Here is a 26572-nt window from a genome sequence, read left to right on the forward strand (position 1 = left end):
TTCATATTTATATTTTATTCATTATTGGTTTAGTTATATTTTCTTATAATTTAGAGGCCTTTATGAAGTTGATGTCCACATACAAATTTAGATTATGAGTACTCCACTGTTCTATTCCTTACCCAGTTTTTGGCCCAGGTACTTCTGTCCTGTCCTGATGTAATAATTACAGTTGTTTTGTGAATATTTTTTATCTGTTCCCAGAGGCCACAAGAGGGAATCCTAAGGTGAAAGACAGAATCACACATTTGTGTGCTTGGGCTATATTTCCGTATAACTGTATAACCGTTAATGAAACTGAAAAATGCCGAATGGGTAGTCTTGTTTGTAATGTGCCACACTGGGTTCACTTTCGGTTCTTATTGATCTTTCTTTCTTACTGTTAGGAAATGTGGTGATTTTTCCAAGTTGGTACTGCTTAGTTAACACATTCCCTCAATTGTCTTTTATCACAGTCCTTTGAGCTGGGTTAGTTCTTTTCGATTCATTTTATGTTATTGGGGAGAGAAGCAGTGCCTAGGGAGGTTAGGTAATTTTTCCTGACATTGTGCAGCAAATTGGTAGCAGCTCTCCACTTTCCATCTCTAGTCTGCTGTGGTACACTAAAGTGGAACTGAACACCATTCACCCTAGGAAACATGGGCTGTACCAAATTTTCTTTGGTAATGAAAGACTCATGAAAGCTTTACACTTTTAGTTTTCTCTTTAATAATTTGGACCACAGAAAATCTACTGGAGATGCTTGACTTTTGTTGATCCTCTTTATTTATACTGAAAACAAGTAGCTGTTAGCAGTAAAGATCCGTGTATTCCATCTTCATTGTATATGCCTTTGACAGGTAGAAGATTCCAGTGCCTGTTTATAATGTTGTAAGTAAAGTTTAAATATTAAATACCATATGAAATATCTAGGTACTAGTTAATTATTAAAATGTCTCTTTCCTTAACAGACTATCTCTTCAAAGCCTGGGAATATGTATTTTTGCCAAAGTTTAAATATGTTGGTCTATTTTTTCTTTTCCTATTTGTTAATGGGTTATTTGTATATATTAGTTGACAGAAAATGCTAATAATAATTGATTGTTCTTGACCTACAAAAATGGTGATTTAATGTGTACTCTCATTATAGGTTATAAAACATGATAATGTAGTAAATCTACTACCCAACCCAACATTTCCCCCAGTAACTTAGAACCGATTTATATATGCTTCTCCCCTATCCCTTAGTACTGTTGTCTCCCTACTCAGACAATGATAATAAATAGCTCTTTTTAATTAATCATTCCATTGTTTATTATTTGTATGCCTGAACAATATATTGTTTAGGTTTGCTTGTTTTTGAGCTTTATGAAGATGGTCTCAGGATGTATGTAGTCATCTAGGACCTGCTATTTTCACATTATGTTTCTGAGATTTATTTACATTGTGAATGTAGCTATAGTTCATTGATTTTAATGCTGTGCAGTATTTTGTTGTATATTCACACACCATCTCATTGGTTTGTTTATTCTCTTACTGATAGACATTTAGATTGTTGCTAGTCTTTTGATTAGAAGTAGTGCTGCTGCTATGTTGTTGTTCAGTCACTAAGTCGTGTCCAACTCTTTGTGACCCCCATGGCCTGCAGCACACCAGGCTTTCCTATCCTTCACTATCTCCTGGATTTTTTTCAGACTCATGTCTGTTTAGTTGGTGATGCCATCCAACCATCTCATCCTCTGTCACCCCCTTCTCCTCTTGCCCTCAATCTTTCCCAGCGAGTTGGCTCTTTGCATCAGGTTGCCAAAGTATTGAAGCTTCAGATATTATATCAGTCCTTCCAGTGAATATTCAGAGTTGATTTCCTTAAGGATTGAATGGTTTGGTCTCCTTGCTGTCTAAGGGACTCTCAAGAGTCTTCTCCAGCACCACAGTTTGAAAGCATCAGTTCTTTGGTGCTTAGCCTTCTTTATGGTCCAACTCTCACATCTATACGTGACTTTTGGAAAAACCACAACTTTGATTATAGGGACCTTTGTTGGCAAAGAGTCAGCTGCTGCTATAAACAATCTATATATAGTCTGTTTATTTTTCTAGATTGTTTTAATTATATGGAAGTTAAAAATGTATTTCCAGTATTTTTTACCTTAACTTTCTGTGTTTGGACAAAATATATAAGAAATGACATAATCTTTCATGAAATTTTCTTTTTTAAGGAAAAGAATTGACTTTAAAAGTGAGGCCCTTTTACAACTTGAAATTTAAGAGGGTTATAGAGCCTTCCTGAGACATTTTCATGCAGTCATGTCTAAGACGACATAAATGTCACTGTCACGTCATCTTCACAGCTGCAATTCTGAATGAGTCTCCATAGTCAACTTTATAAACATTAAAAAAAAAATCTTTAGTTTTTCTCAAAATGGTATCATTTTAGTGTCATCATTTGCAGAGGAAAACAATCCCTTTCCAAGTTAAAAGTTTGGGCTCTGAAGACTCATTTGTGAATGCCATTTAAAATTTATTTTTAATTAAGCGTATTTAATATTGGTAAGAGGTGCCAGACATTCAGAGCTCTAGAGACTCCAGGCATCCATATATCTGCAGAACAAGTCTGGCTCAGACAGTAAAGGTACATTCTCCTTCCTGCTGTGTTCCTGTCTGTGTCTAGAAAGAGGAATTACTCCAGTGAGAGGAGTCACTGTCTTTGGGCCCCACTCATCAGGTACACATGTAACCAGCACAGAGACCACTGGTAACCATAGTTTGAAAATCAGCTTAGCTCTTGCCAGTTCATTTTACCCAGTCTAGTAAACTGCCATCAAGTGTTGATGACTTTGGGCTCCTGTCAGACTGGTTTAATTCAAGCTTAGGAGCCCAGTGCCAGATGTATTCTCCGTTCCTTTCATTGGCCATCCCATAAGATTCCTGCCTTTCCTCATGAGGAAGTTGGATTTAACTGGGCATGTCCTTGGTGTTTTGTTTGTTCATTTTTAAATCAGCAGTATTTTGAAGCTAAAACTGGAAATAGTCTGCTTCTACTTTTGGTGTTAATATTGTATCCAAGAAGTAAGGATGTTAATAAGAGAAAGTTGCTGAACCAGATTAGAGATCAGACACGGGACGATCTCTGTGGGGTGGTTTGTGTTGGGTCCTGGTCTGTTAAGATAATATTGTCTTCTGGCTCTGATAAATGTGCTACTAATGCTGAGCACATTCATAATTGACTAACTCAGCTGCTTCATTGTTCAGGACCATAACAGCTAGTTGGAAACAAATGAATATAACTTCTTGACCTGAGAGTAAACATCTCACTCTTATGCAGAACAGCCATCAGTCATTTAGATAGGGCGTCACCATCTCTGGGTTTATGATTGCATTTAAAGGATGACTTGCATCTTGAAGGTTAAAAGAAATTTGAGTCATTTAGGATGTTCCTTAGCTGTCTTTCTCATCTAACTCATAGGAATAGCAAGAGTGGGGAGCTGATTCTCAAGGTTTGTGAATTCTACTTTTTAACATTTCTAACCTAATATGCTGTAGGAGAGGAAGCATAGCTAGGGTTGTCAGGCAGAAGACTGAGATCTGTTGGGTCTCTTCAGCTTGGAAATTTACACTTATTTTATGATGTTTTATATGGTTTATAAATTCCTGTGGTTTTTTAAGTTAATTAATTTGCCTTTGTGTAGTCTTAGCTGTGACACACAGGATCTTTCATCGCGGCACATGGTCTCTGTAGTTGTGGCATGCGGGCCTGGTTGCTCTGTGGCGTGTTGATCTTAGTTCCTTGACCAGGGATTGAACCTGCTTTCCCTGCATTGCACGGCAGATTCTTAACCACTGGACCATCAGGGAAGCCTCAGTCCTTGTATTTTGTATTCTAACACATTTATCTGAGTTTCATTGACCTATCTAAGAAGTACCAGGGTTTTAGATTCTTTAGACCAAACAGTTAAAACATGGCTGCTACTGAAGCCAAGTGGCCAGTTGGATTTCTCTGTCAACTCATCATCATTCTGTCCCAGAGCTATAAAAACATGCCTAGCTGGAGCCACGGAGAAGGCAGTGGCAAGCCACTCCAGTACTCTTGCCTAGAAAATCCCATGGATGGAGGATCCTGGTAGGCTGCAGTCCGTGGGGTCACTAAGGGTCGGACACGACTGAGCGACTTCACTTTGACTTTTCACTTTCACACATTGGAGAAGGAAATGGCAACCCACTCCAGTGTTCTTGCCTGGAGAATCCCAGGGACAGGGGAGCCTGGTGGGCTTCCGTCTATGGGGTCACACAGAGTCAGACATGACTGAAGTGACTTAGCAGCAGCAGCTGGAGCCAATCACCTTATGTGTCATTGTCACAAATGACTGAGTAAGCGTGTAAATGATGTGGGATACCTACCCAGTTATCACTACCCAAGATTTTCCAAGCTCAGTCCTGTTCATTAACCTAACTTTGGTGTGGATATACCAGTTATTTACTATGCCCTGTGTGAGAGCTGGACCATAAAGAAGGCTGAGCACCAAAGAATTGATGCTTTTGATTTGTGGTACTGGAGAAGACTCTTGAGAATCCTGTGGACTTCATGGAGGTCAAACTAGTCAATCCTAAAGGAAATCAACCCTGAATATTCATTGGAAGGACTGATGCCTAAGCACCAATACTTTGGCCACCTGATGCAAAGAGCCCACTCACTGGAAAGGACTCTGATACTGGGAAAGATACAAGGCCGAAGAAGAAGGGGGCAACAGAGGATGAGATGGTTAGATCGCATCACAGACTCAACAGACATGAATATGAGCAAACTTGAGGAGATGGTGGAGGACGGAGGAGCCTGGTTTGCTGCAGTTCATGGGGTTGCAAAGACTCAGACATGACTTAGCAGCTGAACGGCAACACAAATAGAAGCTGTATTTTATGTTTATGTTCTAGACCTAACTGAAATAAGTGAAGTGCTTTTAGGGTTATAAGTTTCTTTTCTCTAGAGAGTTTAAATGGGAGTTTCTATAGGAGTTCTTTGTATTTAACCTTTTGCTTAGGGAAAATAAGGTAAATATTTAAGGCTTAACATTTTTTTCTATTTTTTCCCTGTGGTGATTTGACCAGGTACTTCCCTGTTGGCTCAGATGGTAAAGAATCCGCCTGCAATGCGGGAGACGAGGGTTCAATCCCTGGGTTGAGAAGATCCCCTGGAGAAGGAAATGGCAAGCCACTCCAGTATTCTTGCCTGGAGAATCCCATAAACAGAGAAGCCTGGAAGCTACAGTCCATGGAGTTGCAAAGAGTAGGACACGACTGAGCGATTAACACACATTCAGGGCAGGGAATGCAGAGCTTATGAGACGTTTGGAAGAGAGAGAAGTTTGTGGGGCTCTCTCCTCATTGTCCTGAGATGTTGTAGGATAGTATGATTGTGATAGTTTAGAACTACTTGATCAAGAGGATAAATCCTTGATTAAAAACCAAGAGAATATGACTGAACTTTTATTTATTTTCTAAATGTACTGCAACAGCAAGGTGAAAGTCATCTCTTCTCCTGCTGGGACGAAAATTCCTGGTAATAAAAGCTTTGGACTGTGTTTTCTTGTCTTCCATAGGTGAGTGTGGTACAAGATTCCGTCAACATTTCTGGCCAGAATACCATGAATATGGTGAAGGTTCCCGAGTGCCGGTTGGCAGATGAGTTGGGAGGACTGTGGGAGAACTCCCGGTTCACAGACTGTTGTTTGTGTGTTGCTGGCCAGGAATTCCAGGCTCACAAAGCTATCTTAGCAGGTCGGTATTTATTCATGGGGAGTTTCGTTTTGGTTAAACAGGGAAAAACAGTAGACTGCATAATCACCTTTTGAATAACTTAAACTTTTTGAACTAGTACAGAAAAACTTCAGCTAAACATATTTTTATATTGTGGTGACATTAGTTGTCAAAACCAAAAAGACTTTCCATAAAAATGCTACCTCGCTTTTCTCTCTGTAGTGGACTTAAACCTCCATTTTCAAGGAATGGATGATGATGTGTATTAGATGCCTTTACACCTCGAGGTTCGATGTCCAAACACTGGTTAAGAGCAAGTATTAGCCCCTAGACAGGGACTTAGGATGTAATGGAGAAGATTCTGGACTCAGGACTAAACCACCACATAGCCAAGTCCCCAGCCCTGGAGGTTTTAGCTGTCTCTTCCATACGAACAGTAGAAGAATGAGAATGTTGCCAGTGACACGGAAGATCAGGTCTTGTTCTAATAATAGGCCCTTGGTCTTTAAGACCGGAAAGACTGACTCCCAGGAGGGAACTGATAAAGCGGACTGATGGCCTTTACCTCACAGGGAAGCATAACTTTCAAACTTATATTCAGGCCAAAATATGTGAGAGGAAATCACATGAACCTTCAGGCAACAGATTTCTTACCAAGACCCCCAGCCTTGTCATTCTGAAATGCACACCTGGCAAAACCTCAGTCTGGCTCAATCTAACCATCCTACTGTTCCCCCTCTCAACTGAATGTTACTGAGAATTGCTAAAGGAAGTCATTAACGCTTATGTTAGTGTCTCCACACTCAGCCAGACCCTCATTACTGCCAGGACCTCTTTCTACAGATATTAGTCAGCTCCCTTTTTTTTTCTCAACAATAGACACTTCAGACCTTTACCACTCTCCTTTAATCTTCACCTCCTGAAAAATGATCTTGCTACTTCTTCCAGGAGAAAATTGAGGCTTGTATCTCTTGGCTCTTGGCTCTCACCTTACCTGCATTTTCTCTGCATTCTCAGTGGAGGAGGAGTTCTTTGTGTCCAAAGCAAACTGTACTTTCTGCCGCTGTTCTGTTTCATACGCTGCCTTCTCAGAAGCCTTACTCTGCCAGTTACACCCTTGTTATCTGATATCTTCGTCATCTCTTTCTCCTATTGCCTGTTTGCCCTCAGGCTAAAGCATGCTCAAGCTTCTCCCTCTCAGTTCAGTTCAGTTCAGTCGCTCAGTCGTGTCCGACTCTTTGCAAACCCATGAATCACAGCACGTCAGGCCTCCCTGTCCATCACCAACTCCCGGAGTTCACTCAAACTCATGTCCATCGAGTCGGTGATGCCATCCAGCCATCTCATTCTCAGTCGTCCCCGTCTCCTCCCACCCCCAATCCCTCCCAGCATCAGAGTCTTTTCCAGTAAGTCAACTCATCACATGAGGTGGCCAAAGTATTGGAGTTTGAGCTTTAGCATCAGTCCTTCCAATGAACACCCAGGATTGATCTCCTTTAGAATGGACTGGTTGGATCTCCTTGCAATCCATGGGACTCTCAAGAGTCTTCTCCAACACCACAGTTCAAAAGCATCAATTCTTCGGCGATCAGCTTTCTTCACAGTCCAACTCTCACATCCATACATGACCACGGGAAAAACCATAGCCTTGACTAGACGGACCTTGGTTGGCAAAGTAATGTCTCTGCTTTTTAATATGCTATCTAGGTTGGTCATAACTTTCCTTCCAAGGAGTAAGCATCTTTTAATTTCCTGGCTGCAATCAGCATCTGCAGTGATTTTGGAGTCCAAAAAAATAAAGTCTGATACTGTTTCCACTGTTTCCCCATCTATTTCCCATGAAGTGATGGGACCAGATGCCATGATCTTCGTTTTCTGAATGTTGAGCTTCAAGCCGACCTTTTCACTCTCCTCTTTCATTTTCATCAAGAGGCCTTTGAGTTCCTCTTCACTTTCTGCCATAAGGGTGGTGTCATCTGCATATCTGAGGTTATTGATATTTCTCCCAGCAATCTTGATTCCAGCTTGTGCTTCTTCCAGCCCAGCGTTCCTCATGATGTACTCTGCATATAAGTTAAATATTTCAGAGCTAAGTTTCTTGAGTTAGCATATTACCTCTCTCGACTCTTTCTTCCCACTTATCCTCAGTTCACCTGCATGCCACGAAAGCAGTTTTCCAAAGTCATATTGACCTGCTGATTCCTAAATTTGAGGAACTCTTTAGTTTATGTATTGTTTGACTCCTGGTTTCTCTTGCTGGCACTCTGGCTACTTCTATTGTGTGACCTTCCTCTTCACCCACCCTTTAAATATTGTTATTCCCTAAAGGTCTGCCTTAGTTCTCTTTTCACTCTACTTAATCTCCCTAGGTGATTTAACATCAGTTTCTGTCTATCCATTGATCCCTATAGGCATCTCTTGGCTTTGGACCCTTCCAGAAAGCACCAACCCTTAGTCTTCAGCTTCTGTGATGTATTTATATATAGTACCATATAGTCTATAACCTTTCAGAGATAAGAACAGTGAGAATTGATATTCTTTTGGAGTTAGATTAAAATACTGAGGTTCAGAGGGTTAAGATTATATGGTTAGAAAATGGCAAATTTAAAATTAGTCTTTTCTGGCATAAATTAGGTAAAAGTTCTGGGTATCTGTTAGCTGAAACTCCTATATTTCATCTGTTCCTTCTCAGGTAGAGATTGATAGTCTCAACTTTCACCAAAATCCTTGATTTATTGGACAACATGATAAAATTTGAGTTCCCAACCATTTTATTACTCTCATGCTTGAAATTGCATTTACTTATTTTTCATAGTGTTCATTAGACTAGAATGGGCATGGTATTTTTTATATATATACACGCACACACATATATGTGTGTGCGTGTATATATATGTAGTACTGTGAGGCACTATATAAATATATACAGAAGCTGAAGGCTAAAGGGCTGGTGCTTTTAATAAAGAGGAAGTGTCCAAAGCAGAGATGTCTAGAGGGATCAGTTCACACTGTTTAGAACACTGTTTCTGAACCTTTCTTTGTGATTCCCACCCCTGAGGAAAACATTAAGAGACATTAAGGAATAAGATTCTGTCCTGTTGGGTTAAGATCTGAAGGACCATAAATGACTGTGGTACCTGAGATGGTTTTCACCTTTTTGGGTGATAATCTCTATTGATAATGCATGGCTTTAAGGAACAGCCATAAATTAGTCTGTACTTCATGTAGCTAATGAATGCCTTTTAGGCCTGTTCTTGACCTCCTTGCTCTGTGGACCCTGGAAGTGGAGAGAGTGGGTATCACTGTTCCAGACAACAACGTAGATGTCAGGACACCCTGCTTAGACCAGGAGGGGCCTTCTGTTTGAGCCCCAGATCTACCCAGAGGGTATCCTTGTCATCTAACGTAGGTGATTTGAGTAATCTCCTTGAAATATCATAGTTGGAGTGGAGCTAATAAATTACTTTGAAGGGAGTGTTTCTTTTTTTCCCCTATGTATTATTATATTATTATTTTTCCCCTATGTATAATTATTCACTCATTGACATAAAAAGAAAGGAATTTTATAGTTCTGGCATAATTAATATAAAAGACCATTTCTGTAGCAGTGGGATAGAAAAGAAAATGGTCTGTTTTCCTGGAGTTCTGTGGCTGTCCAGTGGTTAGACTTGATGCTTTCACTGCTTTGGGCCCGGGTTCAGTCCCGGTTGGGGAACTAAGATCCTGCAAGCCACTTCACACGGCAGATAAAGAAAAGATCTCTCCTTCATAACAGATGAGCTAAGAGATTTTGGTGTGATAACCGTATCTGTGTCTGTTTTCCTTTCCCTTTGTAGCTCGTTCTCCAGTTTTTAGTGCCATGTTTGAACATGAAATGGAGGAAAGCAAAAAGGTATGTAACAGGATAGAAATATGTCTCTTTAGCTAGGTGGCTAGAATCAGATTATTTCCCAGTTTGGAAGCAGATTTATTTTCCTTTTTTTTTTTTTTCTCATTATGTGATTAAAATGGAGTACAGTACCCTGAACAGACAATTTCTAAAAGCAGAGAGAGGTGGTCTGGAAGCATTCTGGGTAAAGCAGACTCACTGTTACAAGCAGATCATTCAGATAGTCTTGAGTTGGAGTATTAGGCACGTGTTTTGAAAGGAAACGTGAAAAATCTAAGATATAGTTGTCTTGCTGTGTATTTGAGAAAGCAAAGGTGGTACATAAGATGGCAGAAAAGGCTGTTAACAATCAAATAGAGCAAAGAGGAATTTCTGTTGATGTTAGATTTAAAATGATATTAACTCCTCTCTTCCTCAGAACTTAAAGTCATGACGATTGTTTAGGAATTTTGTTCTGTTGGAATGTTTCTCATTTTTAATTTTTTGGCATAGAATCGGGTTGAAATCAATGATGTGGAGCCTGAAGTTTTTAAGGAAATGATGTGCTTCATTTACACGGGGAAGGCTCCAAACCTCGACAAAATGGCTGATGATTTGCTGGCAGCTGCTGACAAGGTGAGATGAGAATAGGAAAATAATAACAAGACTGGGAGTTTCCATGACCTCTTGAGCTTCGTGACTGGGCTTTTATGTTGCTTTGTGGGCAGGATGAGCATATATCTTAGTTTGGTCAGAACAATCCTGGTTCATACTTGTGTTCCCACAGTTATCGATAGCACCCTTTTTATTTTCGAAAGTGTCCTCCTTTTAATGGTAAATTGTATGGTCACCCTCACTATGGAAAAGAAGTGAGGTTTACCTCTCTTCTCTTGCCCATCTCAAATTTAACTCAGTGATTTGAAAGATTCAGACTAACATTTGGATTTATGATTTGGCTTTGTAGTTTACAAAAATGTTTTCAAGTTCATTAACTTTTACTTAAGCTTTGTCAGTAAGAGAATAACTTTTACATAGTGTTCTGGTCATTTGCAGCTTTTCCCTAAGAAGTTATTGAAATATATTCAAAATTGTAAGAGAGATACTTCTACCATAAACAAACACTTTGATTGTGAGACACATTTTGATTTGAGAAATGTAAAAGTGTGAAAATAATAATGTAGATCTTAGCCTTAATGAGTGATTACTAAAACAACAGGCAGGTGATTCCCAAGATTGAGGGGGGAAAAGGTTAATGAAACTCTTAAGTCAAACTGGGGTTTTTGTGTTGCTCTTTTACAACCACATTTCTCAGAACCTTTAGTATGTTAGTGTGCACTGTGCATTTTCTAAAAAAGAATACGGTAAACAAATTTCTCCAATTTCATTAACCCAGAATCACTTTTCTCAAGGATCACTTCCAGGGATTAGTGTTCCCCAAATCACAGTTTGGGAAACTGACTTTCATTGTGTAGATACGCCAGAGAGAGCAGTGACCAAGACCCTGTAGTCTGAGGAAATGGGGGGATTGGATGGGGGAAACAATTGCTATTTATCCTGTGGAAACTTTTCTTCTGTTGGGGAGCAGTTGAGGTGAGAGTGTTAAAGGGCATAAGCCCAGTCAGCAGTAGACTCTGTGAGAGAGATGGTTCTCTGCTGGAAGTTCCTCCTTTTCCTGCCCTGCTGCTGCAGCAGCTACCTGAGGGTCCCAGCTGTCTCTGACCTGAAGGCACTAGAGCCTTCCCAGGATTCACTCAGGGGAGTCATCTCCTTCCTCCTCCCTATGCACCCCTGAGGAAAATGTGTTTACAGTGGTGGTTTTATCTTTACTGATCATCTTTTTGCTGTGTTTATAGAGGATGAGGCATATAAACCCAATCAGTGCCTCCAGTGGAGAGGATTGAATAATAACTGTATTCTTTTATCAACTTGCAAAACTTTCTTAAGTATGATTAGGCATTTGCAAACATCCTGTACCCTTCCAGTCTAGCTCAGTTCTAATCAGAGAAAACTTGGCTTTCAGTGGAAGCAGAAAGAAAACATTCGCTGTGAGGTCTGGGAAAGTAAAATACATGGCCCAAACGGGTGCTTTTCATAAACTGAGTTTATAATGATTATGCCTCCTTTGCCCTCTAAGTTTTTTGGCCACACCACTCCGTTTGTGGGATTTTAGTTCCCCAATCAGATTTTGAACCCAGGACCTCAGAAAGAGTTCTGGGTGAGGGTATAAATAAATGTTTTAGAAGTGAACATCTAGGTTAATACTGGGCACATCCTGAGAGCTCGGAGTCCTAGCCACTGGACCACCAAGGAATTCCCTGCCCTCTGATTTTCGGTGAAGCAGTCACTCGTGCTTATACATACCAGGCGTTTACCCCTCCCATTATCCAGCTCCTGTAAAGATGAGTAGTATCACAAGGTCAAGTTTTTAGACAGAAGTACCAAGAGTTGTACATTCTCAGAGCCAGGTTTAGACAGCTGTGTCCCTGGGCTGTCATTCCTGCTCCTCAGCCGGAGAGCCTACTGGGAACCTGCTGTAAGGATAGCGAGCGTGGGGTCAGCCAGAACTGACATTCCAAGGTGGTGTTTTCAGTGCAGTGTCAGAAAAGCAGTTGAATCACAGCAGCGCTTTAAGTTTATGAATGAGAAGTAACTGAAGAGTTCGTTTTTCAAGTTCCTTTCAGAATTTCGCATTAGATAAGATAATCTTTGCTCTAAGCTTATTTTAAGACATTTTTACCTTTACACCTCCTTGTGAGCTTCAGGAAAACAGAGTAAGAAAATTTTCACGGAAGGATCTAAACATCTAGAATTTACCCAAGTGACTAAAACAGCTTCTTCTGAGCTTTTCCAGTCTCCTGGGGACATGTGTAATTAGACCAAAAACAAAACAAAACACATTGCCCAGGCCTGGGAGACAAAATTTCAACCTCTCGGGTAAGTACTGCCATTAGGCAGGTTTTTCAGAAGCATAATTAAGAAAAAAAAACTGTCCCCAAGGAACAAAAATGGCTACTTTTGTCTAATTATGCAGTAGGGATCAGAGCTATTCACAGCAAAAGTCCTTTTAAAAGAATATATTGAGAAAAAGGATAAGATGACTATTCTTTGCAGCCCTGAGTGAAGACTGAATATTTAGTTTTTTCCAGTCTTCTAAAACAAAAATGGCAACCTAATTTCTTCCTTGTCTAGTGTCATTCCTGTTTTCCATGGAAACTGTTTTCCAGTTACTCAAATATAAGAAATTAAAGCTGCACCAAAACCAAACCAATAAAATTCTGTTTTTGCTGCAGGAGATCACAGTGCCGGCAGATATGCCTCCTCACCCAGAACTCATAAAAATAAAATTGTCCTGGTTTGATTGTCATGATTCAGCCCAGAGGAATATTGTGTCATTGAGTTCTGAGGCCCTCAAAATGAGACCTGTACAGAGACTGTGGATACCCTCAGACCAAATCATTCTCCTGTGAACTAATTAGTGACAATTTTATTTTGTGCCTCCTTTTTCCCCTGTCTTCCCTCTTTGCCCTGAAGTTCCTTAGTAAGTTCATGATATATTTGAGAGCAAGCAGTACAGTTGCATCAAACAAATCAAGTAGATTAGATGTGCCCAATATTAACCTAGACCTTCATTTCTAGAACATTTACTTTACCCTTTACTTGAAAAATAGGAAGTTTTTAAGACTGAAACTAGATCCAGGTTCTCTGTTGCTTTGTTCTTCTACCCTCAGAATCTTAACCTCAATCCCAATAAAATAGGGCTCCATTTATCCTTTTCTATTGAAAAGGAGGCCTTTGGTTGACACTCAGGAACAACTACCGGCAGAGATGCTGGTAAAAGTCCCCACAGGGCTCCTTTTCACAGCCCGATATCCTGCTGGGCTGGTGACAATACTTAAGTAGAAAGGGCTGTGCTGCACCCTAGTCTAGCTCTAAATAAAAGGATCGCAGAAATTTAAAATGTAATGTCCCTGTTGACTTGAAGCAGAGAAATGCCTCATTGTAAGGGTAGGTGTGATTGTTTAAGAGAGACTTTAATCGTAGTCAGGATAAAGGAAAACTTGAAGATGTGGGTCTATTGCATAGACCCATATTGCTATTTTTCTAATAGAGTTTAGAACTTGAGTGGCAGCTCTGCAAGTTATTTTAGCCATCTTCATTTCAGCCTTCAGCGTATGGTTATGTTTTATAATTGCCTTTTCATGATCTGTGGAATTTTATTCAGGTATCCAGTTACGTGATGGTATGGTTGAAGAAAACTACTTCAGTAGCAATCAGCCCAGAGCCTTTCCTGTTCTGACAACAGCACGCTTGTGTTTTACAGTACGCCTTGGAGCGTTTAAAGGTCATGTGTGAGGATGCCCTCTGCAGTAATCTCTCCGTGGAGAACGCCGCAGAAATTCTCATCCTGGCTGACCTCCACAGTGCAGATCAGTTGAAAACTCAGGCAGTGGATTTCATCAACTAGTGAGTTGCCATCTTCAAAGTTCTTTCAGGATAGTTGGGTTAGCTAGCAAATGAAAAAGAAAGACTTTGAATTGGTGAGTGAAACAGATGGCTAACTAAGCTTTCAGGAGTAAGTAGAGAGTGTCTATCTTTTCCTTCAACTTGACAGTGTGAAAAATGGTTTTGCTTTCATCAGTCTAATCTGATTGGTAAGTGAAGTGTTTTGCTACCTTGCAGGATGAGAATTGATGAAAATGAGAACTCGCTGGTCTGAAAAACCTTTGTCCCCAAAGCAATAGCATCTTTACTTCACACTCACCAGCTAATTACAAAAAGACTTGCAGATCTCTGGGAGAACAGAAGTGGATTTTTATGAGTTAGTAAGAGTGTCCAGTGGTCGACTGCAGAATGGGGAAAAGAGAAAACATAATTAGGAGATGAGGTTGTGGAATACTGTTTTGAGAAAGAAGTATCCATTCCAGTACATCTGTTCCTTCTTCCTAAATGACAAGTGACCTTTCCATATTACTTTCTCAGTGGGAAGTAATTCTCAGTGAGATATGTTCTACTGCTTTGCCTGATGGCGGGCAAAAGTTGGGGAAAAAACCCCAAGAAGAGAAGCCCCCACAATAGCCATACTGGAGTAAGACAGGTCTAAGAGGTTGCAGGGTAGATGAGTAAACATTATTTAACACAGAAAATGCCCTGAAACAAGGAAAGATGTTCTGTAAGGCTGAAGGACTGTTTTGAAGGAGTTACCAGTAGAGGCAAAATGTTCCTTATCCTGTGTGCTCACTCTGTACTGGACACTTCCTTGGTGCTTTTTAGATGTTAACTATTCAACAAAGTGTGAGAATTGGCCTCTCTTTTTCAATAATCAAATAAGCACCAGGCTGTGCTCTGCTTTGTGGTTATGGGACTAGTAAATGGTAAAGTCAGATGGAAACTCAGTGCTGTCTGACCCAGAGAACTCCTGCTCTTTATCAGCATCACCAAGGAATATAAAGAGCCTTGATGATTTAGAGAAAAGCCTGAAGAACATTTCATCTTTTGTAATTGAGAATATAGTGGCGCAAAGTTCTGGTTTTCAGACTTACAAGAGCCGTAACCTGGTCACCTGTCTACCTGTTGTCTAACATGCAAATTCTCCTGCATGTTAAGGGTTCTGTCTGAGTGTGTCTTGCACTGACACCCAGACAGCAAACCCTGGGAAACTGGGCTCTCTAGGTGGCTCTTTAGCTCATCCTTCGTGTGCTTCTTTGGTAACCCATCTTTCACATTTCTCCTAGCCATGCTTCAGATGTCTTGGAGACCTCCGGGTGGAAGTCAATGGTGGTGTCACATCCCCATTTGGTGGCTGAGGCGTACCGCTCTCTGGCTTCAGCACAGTGTCCCTTTCTGGGACCCCCACGCAAGCGCCTGAAGCAGTCCTAAGATCCTGCCTGTTGTAAGACTCCATTTATTTTCCAGAAGCAGCAGCCATCATGGCTGCCACTGACCACCAGGTAGACAGCGCAATCTGTGGAGCTTTTACTCTGTTGTGGGGGGAAAAGACTGCATCGTGGCCCCAGACTTTTAATACAGCACTAAATAAACTTGGGGGAAATGGGGGTGGGGGGAGGGAAGGGCCCAAGACTCGGGGCTGTTCAACCTAATGAAAACCCTGTTGCTGCGTCACTGTGTCCCCTTTGGCCCGGCCAAGGTTGATACTGTGGGGATTCAGTTTAGGCGCTGGCCCTGAGGACATCCCCGCGGTGGTACTTTGGAGAAACCTGTCTGCATCTGACTGAGCAGAACAAATCGTCAGGTGCCTGGAGCAAAAAGAAAACTTAAAAAGGACATGTAGTTTTAAGAGAAGGGAAAAGGAAAGAAGAAAGGATTTTTGCAGAATTTCTCAAAAAATCAGTTTGTGGATTCCAGTAGTATTTATGTTGAGAGAAATTTTAGTCCATCCAGCTGTGCTAAAACTTGGATATTTGTGAAGACTCCTCACTACCATGCAAGTTATCAGAAGAGCTCTCTTGTGGTTAGCACTTATTGTTTGCAAGAACAGAATATGTCCTGTTATCCTTTGATGAAAAATGACCAGCAGAAGTGAAAGGGGAAGGAGATTATTTGATCTAGAAGATGAGTGTTCTGATGTGGTAGCTTTTGGAAAAAAATCTTTATTGGTGTTGAAACTGGAAAAAATAGTTTATCCAGAATTCATACTGTCTTGACAAGAACTATGGTTCTCTGTTTTTAGATATTGTGGAAAATGTTTTTTGGCATTTTTCTCTGATTTTATTTCGTCTCCCCCACTCCTTTTTCTAAAAAAAAAAAAAACACAAATACACACACAACAATAACAGTGCAAAAAGAAGAGAAAAGAAAAGGAAATTTTATTATTAATGCTGTGTGAAAAACCTCCCAGCCCAAGATTGCTCAGCTGTTTGTACCTAACTTGCCACCTGCATAGGAGCCAGTCCTGTTCCTTCCAATTCACCCCTCTTCCTGCAGGGGAGAACTTCCAAATGTTAATTTTTTTTTTCTTTTTGAAAATATAAATAATTACTATTTTGTACTGTGTGGTATCTCTGGTCTTTTGTTTCACTCACCTGGTTTGTCTTTTGAGTCTGAATTCCTTAAGGGATTTTGAAGGCCTAGTTTGATCCTTTAACTTGCGGAGGTTACACTCAAAATGTCTAAGCAGTAGGGATTCATTGTGTGTCCCTAATCTCAAGTTTCCTATGTGAGCTTCCAGCATCTGCCAGTCCCTTGTCTTTCCTGAGTATCTCACAGTCTACATCCTAATGAGGGATCAAGCTCCTACTGCCAAGGCAAGTAATATAAGTGGGCTTTTCTGCACCCTACATGTTTTAAGACCTAACTCCCAATCTCCCTTAACTAACTAAACTATCAAGGGGACATGAATGTGGAGATTTAATAAAGGGAAATTCTTATCTCTGACTGGTTCTGTCACTGACTGGATGTGTTTTCAGAAAACTTAGTATCTGAATTCCCAGTGAGCTCACAGGAATACTCTGGAGCTCCCCCTCTGCTTTCTTATGGCAGTGTTGGATAGGATAGAGGGGTACACTAGAGAATCATTAGCCATTGGGCCAAGGTGTGTATTATTTGACCTTAGATGGGGACTCAAAGCATTTCACCTTCCATTGTTCTCCAGTGACTTTAGCCTTCACAAGCTTTCTGATTTTCATTTTATCTTGCCCCTCCTGGAATGAAATAGATACAACTATTATCAGTATATCATTTCCCTAGTGGCTCAGACGGTAAAGCATCTGCCTACAATGTGGAGACCTGGGTTCAATCCCTGGGTCGGGAAGATCCCCTGGAGAAGGAAATGGCAACCCACTCCAGTACTCTTGCTTGGAAAATCCCATGGACAGAGGAGTCTGGTAGGCTATAGTCCACAGGGTCTCAAAGAGTCGGACATGACTGAGCGACTTCACTTCACATTATCAGTATAATCAAAGGCAGGATTTCTTCATTAGAAACCACTCCTCTGCACTTCTTGGTTTCCTCCTAAGTGTCACCTATGTGAGCAGGCGCCCAGTTCTCCATGTCCTGCCTGCCTTCCTGTGCCTCCTGAGTTCTCGTTTTCCAGATGAGCACACGGAGCTGGGGGCTGAGGTGTACCCAAGATCTCCTCTACCCACATTGTCCCTCAGGTAACTGCACTGGCTCAACACTGCTCAGGTTTCAGCAAGCCTCCCTATAACTTATCTCATTTGAACTTCCCAACAACTTGATGGGTTTGGTAGGACAAGTGAGAGATAGCATCTTCCCATTTTATAGATGAGAGAAATTGAAGCCCAGAGGGATATGCCTAAGGTCACACAACTTGAATAAGAGTTCTTATATGATACCCTGAAAAGATTACGTAAGTAACTGGAGGAAGTTCCATATCTGAAATCTGAGGTAAAGCTTCTTCGTGTGGAAGAGCAAGAGCAAAAGCTCTATAAAGGTGCCTCAGCTGGCCTGTTACTCAGAGGATCCAGGAAGACAAACCAGGCTTTAGATTTGCTTTTCTTCATTCACAGAAAGCTGTGGATTGGGGGTTGGTGGGTTCAGGGACTGTGTCTTCAGGAGTAGCAATTAGCAATTTGGGCACCAGGCTCCTGGCAAGATAAAGGTCTCTTCTGAGATTTCCAAATATTTATGGGATTTCCACTAAGGGCTTTTTTATGGAAACAGAGCAGTTAGGATTTTGGGTACAGGTGAAGCGGTTCGATGCTTTTGCTGTCATCATTCTTTCTGGACATGTTTGTTTTTGTTTAAGTGATACTGTTGAAGCCATCTGGTTATGACAACATCAGAGCCCCAGCATACTGTTTGTAAACCTCCCACTGCCACCACCCTCTCCTTTAGCTCCCCCACATCTGAAATTTAATTCAAGTTAACTCCACAATCTGGGACATGTGCTGTCACTGCAGAGATGTCCGTGCCAGTGGAACAGTTGGAGATTTCAATTCCACTAGGATATAGCTTATTTATCAAAACAATATTTCAAGCACATAGTTTCACAGAACCTTTGGAGTTGCAGTTTCAGGTCCAAATACTATCTGGCATCATTCCCCAACTCCCCTCCTTCCTTGTTGTCAGCCCCCTCTAACTGGCCATTCACAAAACATTTTTCTTGTTCCTTAAGTGAAGGTTAAATCTGTATTGATTATTAGGCATCTCGGGCACCTTTATGGCATTTAATAATTTAGGTAAGAGATGTTTCGCTTTTCCTTGTCATTTACTTGCCTGCTGGCCTATTTAGGTATTTAAAAGGTTCCTCTCTCTTTTAGATTCCAGCCAGGGACCTCAAGATTCTTTCTTAGGCCAAAAGATCTTCGGTTGACCAGCACTCTGCACAGTCATTTATAATTCTGGCTTAAACCTATTGTGGGTTCTCCATATTGTATGAGCCTGTGCAGATGAAAGGAAACAGCTTGTATGTTTATGAGCAAAACAACAAACTGGCAGGGGGTGGCGGTGTTGGGGAGTTGAGCTGCACTTTGAAATTGACTGTTGCTTTGTTCTGGCTGTCCAACTCCTATAAAGGAGCAGCAGCTAAATCCCCCCAACATGACTATTGGATCCTTTGGGTTATCGTTGTCAAAGACAAATTCTTGGCTGGAACCCAATCTTATTTTCCACAACTAATTATCTTTTTAATCAGCTTGGGCCTTTGTGTTTCCTTTATCTCATGACTTTTCCCTGAACTCTGCCCTGTATCATTTAAATTCATTTCTAATGGCTTGCTGACTAATCCAACATTCAGGTGAGTGTTGTTATATTGCTCTTTATGAATGTTTATGCACAAAGTGGATGTGTTTCCCCTCTTTTGATTTCAGAAGTGACTGTGCCACATTGGGCCCTTTGACCCAATAGGTGGACACCTGAAGACAGTGAGGAAGCAAATGTCGGATGATTAATATTTGGGAAAATGAACTGGGAGAATGAGCAGCTTTCACCTCTAGATGAGAGCAGAAACTTGAATGCTGTTGACTGATGGGATCTTTATGCCGCTAAGCCATTAGCAAGATAATCACTCCCCCTCTGTAAATCCTGTAATGCTGGAATGGAAAGTGGCATCTGAAATATTGTTTGGTTCTGATTCCTGCAGCTCTAGGAAAAGAGAATCTTAGACTTGAGGGAATTCAGTACAAGCAACAGAAATGACTAAGGAGTTGAAGGGGATCAACCCTGGGGGAAAAACATTAAGATGAAATAGGCATTACTCAAATACGGGAATAGCAAGAGTTCTGAGCACTTGCTGTCTTGTCTTGGGAGTTGTCTTATGCAGCTCCCATTCATCCCAAGGTGATAATGTAACATCCTCAAGGTCACTCAGCCTGGCTTTTGGTCAAAAAGCAACAGAAGGCAAAGGAATAGCTTTGGGGCATAGGCCTGCAGACCAAAGAAAAGAAAAATCTAAGAATTTGCCTAAGTGGACACACCAGCTCATAATGCTCAGTTGAAATGGGGTGAGCTTTAGTCAACTCAAGACCCTAAAGGATGAGCTCTTGACAAACTGGCGGGTTAAAGGGGCCCCCACATAGTTCGTCTTCTTTTCATGTGTGAGAAAACATATCCAGAGAAATCAGAGACTGAGGCCACTGACTGAACAAATGATGCCTGAGCATCTAGAAAGTGCCAAACACAGCGAGGCCAGGCTTGCCGGCGAGTAGGATTTTCACTCCATTAATCCAGTCTAATGGAGGAGAGAGGGGAGTGGCCCACAGAAACAAAGCCAGGACTGAAAAGCTATTGAATTTAGCAATAAGGTCAGCGGTTCCCTTAGAGCAGCGTCTGTCAAGTGGTGGAAGCAGAAGCCAAGACTGATGGGAAGGTAAGCAAATGTGGCTTGAGTATAAGCTACTCTTTCTAGAAGTTTTCGCAAGGAGAGAGGAAGGGAATCTCTCCCACTCACTCTTAAGAACTTACGTCTCAATTTAGTCAACACTTTTGTCTAGAAGTAATGGTGTATAGGTTCCATAAAATTATAGACACTTTAGTGGCTGGTGGCTTATAACAAAAGTCATATCTGCAGAATAATTACATTCTCAAATTGAGAAAACAATTACCTTCAACCCTTACACAGTTTTGAGAAAAGTGAAAGTTGCTCAGTTGTGTCTGACTCTTTGTGACCCCGTGGACTATATAGTCCATGGAATTCTCCAAACCAGAATACTGGTGTGGGTAGCCATTCCCTTCTCCAGTGGATCTTCCCAACCCAGGGATTGAACCCAGGTCTCCTGTATTGTGGGCAGATTCTTTACCAGCTGAGCCACCAGGGGGAAGTCCAAGAATACTGGAGTGGGAAGATCCCCCTTTCTTCAGGGGATCTTCCCAATCCAGGAACCGAACCAGGGTCTCCTGCATTGCAGGCGGTTTCTTTACCAACTATCAGGGAAGCCCACAGTTTTGAGAATGATTTCCTGAAGTCAGACATGTTTCTATACTTTATCCTGTCTATCCTCCAAGGAAAAGGTGGCGTCACATTTATTATAGACCCTTAAAATGTTTCTGTGGGTAGTGGTTTGGTTCAGTGGTGTGCTACTAAAAGTATAATTTACTTACCCAAAATACAAGCCCTGGTTGGTAGCACTTGCCAGTTTCAATGGTGTAAATACTCCCACTGTGGCCATTTCAAGCTTCAAAGTGATACTGCTGGATGCAGACTTGGAAGGGGAAGTGAAGCTCCCTGTTACCAATTACTGCAACCATACAGATAACAGTAGATGTATATAACGTCAATCCATCAGTTCAGTTCAGTCACTGTCGTGTCCGACTCTTTGCAACCCCATGAACCGCAGCACGCCAGGCCTCCCTGTCCATCACCAACTTTCGGAGTCCACCCAAACCTGTGTCCATTGAGTTAGTGATGCCATCCAACCATCTCATCCTCTGTCGTCCCCTTCTCCTCCTGCTTTCAGTCTTTCCCAGCATCAGGGTCTTTTCCAGTGAGTCAGTTCTTCACATCAGGTGGTCAAAGTATTGGAGCTTCAGCATCAGTCCTTCCAATGAATATTCAGTACTGATTTCCTTTAGGATTGATGGGTTTGATCTCCTTGCTGTCCAAGGGACTCTCAAGCGTCTTCTCCAATAAGACAGTTCAAAAGGATCAATTCTTTGGCACTCAGCTTTCTTTATAGTCTCTCACATCCATACATGACCACTGGAAAAACCATAGCCTTGACTAGACAGACCTTTGTTGGCAAAGTAATGTCTCTGCTCTTTAACATGCTGTCTAGGTTGGTTATAACTCCTTCCAAGGAGTAAGCGTCTTTTAATTTCATGGCTGCAGTCACCATCTGCAGTAATTTTGGAGCCCCCCAAAATAAAGTCAGCCACTGTTTCCACTGTTTCCCTGTCTGTTTGCCATGAAGTGATGGGACCGGATGCCATGATCTTAGTTTTCTGAATGTTGAGCTTTAAGCCAACTTTTTCACTCTCTTCTTTCATTCTCATCAAGAGGCTCTTTAGTTCCTCTTTACTATCTGCCATAAGGGTGGTGTCATCTGCATATCTGAGGTTATTGATATTTCTCCGGCAATCTTGATTCCAGCTTGTGCTTCCTCCTCAATCCATAGGCAATGGTAAAGTGTAAAATAAATAAGATGAATTTTGAGTGTTCATTACTTTTGCTGTTAGTTGTACATTAATACAGTTTGATTTTTAATTGACCGTTTAACAACCAGCCCTCAACAATTGGCTCTATAGAGCCAGTGTGAACCAGCTCCCAGCATACCACTGGTGTGGGTTCAAGCTTGTCCTCCAACTTCTATGTGCTTTGTCATTTCCTGTTATCCTGCAGCACTCTAGAATGCACTTACTAGTTTAATGGTAAAATGAAGTACTGCCTCTTTGGAAATTTATAGATAGATTGACATTGATACATGAACCAATAGTCATATTACACATTTTAATCTCTCTGGGTAAATAAATACTTTTATTTGTCTTTCAGAGGTATTGAAAGTGTTTATTGACACACTAATGGAAAATAGGCACACACACCCCCCAATAAATTATCCAGTGTAATCGTAAGACATTCCAGAGATGTGGTCTCCACGCGGTGTCCTTCATGTCTCCATTACCTCTGAATGAAAGTTAGAGACATTTGAGCATGGTCAGCATACAATGGATAGTCCCCAGAGCCTTCTACACTCACCAAAATTTAAGAACCTTTCATGGGTTTGGCCTTTTAAAAATTAATTTTTAGAGCCCTTTTTGTTTTCTTTGCTAAAAATTTGATATGTGATGTGCCAGAAGCTATGCTAGTTTCTAGGGATAAACAGTAAAACTAACTGCTCCCTGCCCTCATTGGACCTGACAGTCTAATGGAGAGAGAATGTCCTTAATAATCTCACAAATACATAATACCAAGCCATGGTGAGTGCTCTGAAAGAAATGTATAGGCACCATGAGAGCCTGGAGTAGGCAGTCAATCTCTTCTGGAGGATCCAGAAAGGCTTCCCTACAACGACTTTTGAAGTGAGAGCTGCAGAATGAAGAGCTGTCAACTTGGTAAAGTTGGAGAGTCACTTTCCACACACAAGAAGTCACCTGCATGAAGCCCAGAGTCAGGAGGGAGCATGGTGCTTGCATTCTGGGAACCCAGGGAAGACTGAGTGGCTGGAATATGGAGAAGTATGACAACAAGTTAGAAGCCAGACCTGGGCAGGACCTTCAGAGGTCACATTCAGAGTCTGGGTGTCTCTACTAAGAACAGTGGGGAAATCTTGGAAGCGCTTTATTAAGGAGGAGGGAATGACAAGATTTTCATTTTTGTAGATCTTTGGCTTGAGTGTAGAAAAGTTAACAGTGTGAGTGGGGATAGAGGAAGGCAAGAAATAGAACTTGAACCACGAAGGTGGCAGAGCTGGAGAAGAGATACTTTGGAGAGGGGTTAGGAGACAGATCTGTCAGAACTTGATGGTTGGATAGAGAAAGGACAGAGGTGAGTGAAGTCGCTTAGTCGTGTATGACTGCGACCCCATGGACTGTAGCCTACCACACTCCTCCATCCATGGGATTTTCCAGGCAAGAATACTGGAGTAGGTTGCCATTTCCTTCTCCCGAGGATCTTCCCGACCCAGGGATTGAACCCGGGTTTCCCGCATTATAGGCAGATGCTTTACTGTTACCCCAAATAGAGACCAGTGGGAAGATAAATAGGGAAACTGGATAATCAAGTTCGTTTTACTTGTTGATTGTGAGATGCCTTGAGAAATCCAAATGGAGCTGTCATGCAGGCTATTGAATTTGTGAGCCTAGGATTCCAAGGAGAGAAGTTTCTGGGAACCGAGGTCTCCTGCATTACAGGTGAATTCTTTACCAGCTGAGCCACAAGGGAAGCTCCAGAATACTGGAGCGGCGAAGGCAACCTATACCTTCGCCAGAGGGTCTGGGGTCTCATGCTTTGCAGGCAGATTCTTTACCAACTGAGCTATCAGGGAAGCCTGAGTTTCACATGAGATGCCTTGAGAAATCTAAATAGAGGTATCTTGCTGGCTATTGAATTTACAAGTCTAAGATTCAGAGGAGAGAAGGTTTGGAATATACTGGTTTAGCGGTGTAGTTGTGAAGCCGTTGGTGTGTCGGATCATCAAGGAGTACAGAGTGAAGAGAGGAGGAGGTCCAGGAGTAAACCCTAAGAAGCGCTTATATTTTAGGGCTGGTTAAAGAAAAAAAACATGCCACAAAGGAGGAGAAGAATTGGCTAGAGACTGAAATATATGTCAGGGGACAGATACAAAACTGTAAAAGTGTCAAATGCTATAGAATAAGAATAAAATTGCCCATTGGAAGTCATTAGTGACTTTTTAGCCAGGTCCATTTCAGTGAAGGGACCTGACTGGGGCGAGGTGGGGAGTGGTGGGTCATGAGGAGTTGAGAGTACAGGCAAGTCTTCAAAGTATGGCTGTGATGGAAAGAAGTTGGGGCAAAACTGAAAGAGGATAATGAGTAGAGGGAGGAGTTCCATTTTTTCTATTGTGTGGAAGAGAGAGAGAAGCATGTTTCAAGTCGCCAGGAGGGCTCCAGTAGAGAAGAAGCAGTTAAAGCTTTGTGATCCAGCAGAGAAAGGATCATCTGGGCTGGGAAGTCCAAAAGAGCTGGCAGGAGAGGCAGGCTGGTGGGCACGGGTAGAAAGACTAGGAACACCCTCTCTGGGTGGGAGAAGAGTCCTGCAGAAAGGGGGTTTGTCTCATAGTGGGAAATTGAGCAAGGTTGTATCTGGTGACTTACATGTTGTCATGTATTAAGTAGGAGATAAGGTCAGAGGCGGAGAATTCCTGGGAAGGGGGTGGGGGTGTGATTAGAACTAGTTGCTGGGGAGGAGTTGGTGAGAGTCAGGCAGCACTGGGGGTCCAGCCAAGGTTGGTGTTCAGGAGCCTGGCTCTGATCTCTTGCCACCACTCATGATCTTGGCCAAAGCTTCTGCAAGTATAAGCCTTAGTTGTTATTTTGTTTTTAATCTGTGAAATGGGTATATTTCATAGAGTTCCCATGGGAAATTAATGAGTAATATCTATCAAGTCCTTAATGTGGGGACTGCCATTCATGGGCTCCAGAAAGGTAAACTGCTGCTGATGTCATTGTTATTGCTGGGTACTCTTGTTGGTCCTACCCTAAGCCATATGTAGCCTTTTGAGTCCATTGCTTTTTAGGATTTCTTGAAATGGAATGTCAGTCTGCAGTGAGATCCTGAAATGGGCACCTTTGAGAGTGTGGGGATCTTCTGAGGGAGGATCTTCTGAGGGGATCTTCTGTGGGAAGAGCATCCTGCATGGACTGGCCAGCCCCACATCCTGCAAGTTCTGAGGCCCTCATCTGCTGTCACAGGGGGAGTCTCAGGAAGAGTCTGCCAGCACCAGTCTTCAGTCACCTGGATGAGCTCTTCCATTCTTCATTTACAGTCACTACTATCATTGTTATGGGGCTTCCCTGATGGCTCAGAGGTTAAAGCGTCTGCCTCCAATGCGGGAGACCTGGGTTCGATCCCTGGGTCGGGAAGATCCCCTGGAGAAGGAAACGGTAACCCACTCCAGTATTCTTGCCTGGAGAATCCCATGGACGGAGAAGCCTGGTAGGCTACAGTCCACGGGGTCGCAAAGAGTCGGACACGACTGAGCGACGGAACAGAACAGAACTATCATTGTTATAATTGCCAAAAGCTAGGAGTGCTTGACATTGGGCATTCCAGAGTGGAAGGTAAGAGGCAGGACAGAAGCACTTCAGCTTGGAGATGTGAAAACAGGGCTTGGGGAGAGGATGTCAGTAACCTGGGGGCCCTGGAGCCCTGGTCTTGGATGGCTGCTGCCTCGTGAGGGCCCAGGGAGTGAGGGATGATGCATACCTGCTAATCCAATCCCGCTTTTTTTTTAACACAGTTTTCTGTTTTAGCTTCTTTTCTTTTTTCCTTCCTTTTCTGCACCCTGACCTTCCCTCCTCCTAGAGCATGGAAGCTTCTATTATTTCTCCCCTGTTTTCCTAGACGTTTCTCTCCCCTGTCTCCAGTACCACTCACTAGAGTGACATCTTGAGCCTGATCCTGTCGCATTAAAAAAAAAAAAGAAACTGCCTACAACGAGCCCTCCAGTGCTGATCTCCGCTGAGATGTGGCAGATGGCAGAGCTTGACTGAGCAGAGCAGGCTCCCTCCTACCCCCGACCTGGGAGCTGCCAAGACTGGTAAATGGGGCATTTATATACCTTTCCACATTCTAGTATCCTCCACCTACCCCTGATTTCCCCAAACAGCATCCTCCTCATTTATTGCAGATGCCACAGGGCAGGGTTTCAGCTGCCTCTTGACCTGTGTCTTCCCTTCTCCTTTTCTCTGTTCCTGTGAAAGACTCCCATGGTAGAGTTCAGAGCTATCTGTGAGTCACAAGATTTACTGCCAGGCCCCATGTCTACCCCATGCCCTTGGACCTTCTCGAAGTATGGAAGAAATGGGTCACACAGGCCCAGTCCTCAGGGACTCACCCTCAGGGGTACTGTCTGAAATGGGCACGTTTCACACACCCAATTCCCG

General features: G+C 42.2%; 1 protein-coding gene across 2 annotated transcripts in view; it reads left to right on the forward strand.

Moving 5' to 3' along the window:
• SPOP (speckle type BTB/POZ protein) overlaps positions 1-16369 on the forward strand; it is an 89239-nt gene extending 72870 nt beyond the window's left edge. For both annotated transcript variants that reach the window (XM_055407599.2, XM_055407600.2), the window contains 5 exons: positions 5571-5748; positions 9564-9619; positions 10109-10231; positions 13917-14059; positions 15328-16369. In XM_055407599.2, the coding sequence (XP_055263574.1) occupies positions 5571-5748; positions 9564-9619; positions 10109-10231; positions 13917-14059; positions 15328-15472 (645 nt within the window). In that variant the 3' untranslated portion in view covers positions 15473-16369. The remainder of the gene's footprint in view (positions 1-5570; positions 5749-9563; positions 9620-10108; positions 10232-13916; positions 14060-15327) is intronic.
• Positions 16370-26572: the final 10203 nt, after the last annotated feature.

This window comes from Moschus berezovskii, chromosome 20 (assembly GCF_049115385.1).
Source record: "Moschus berezovskii isolate FMDL1 chromosome 20, NW_MosBer_1.0, whole genome shotgun sequence".
Taxonomy (NCBI): Eukaryota; Metazoa; Chordata; class Mammalia; order Artiodactyla; family Moschidae; genus Moschus; species Moschus berezovskii.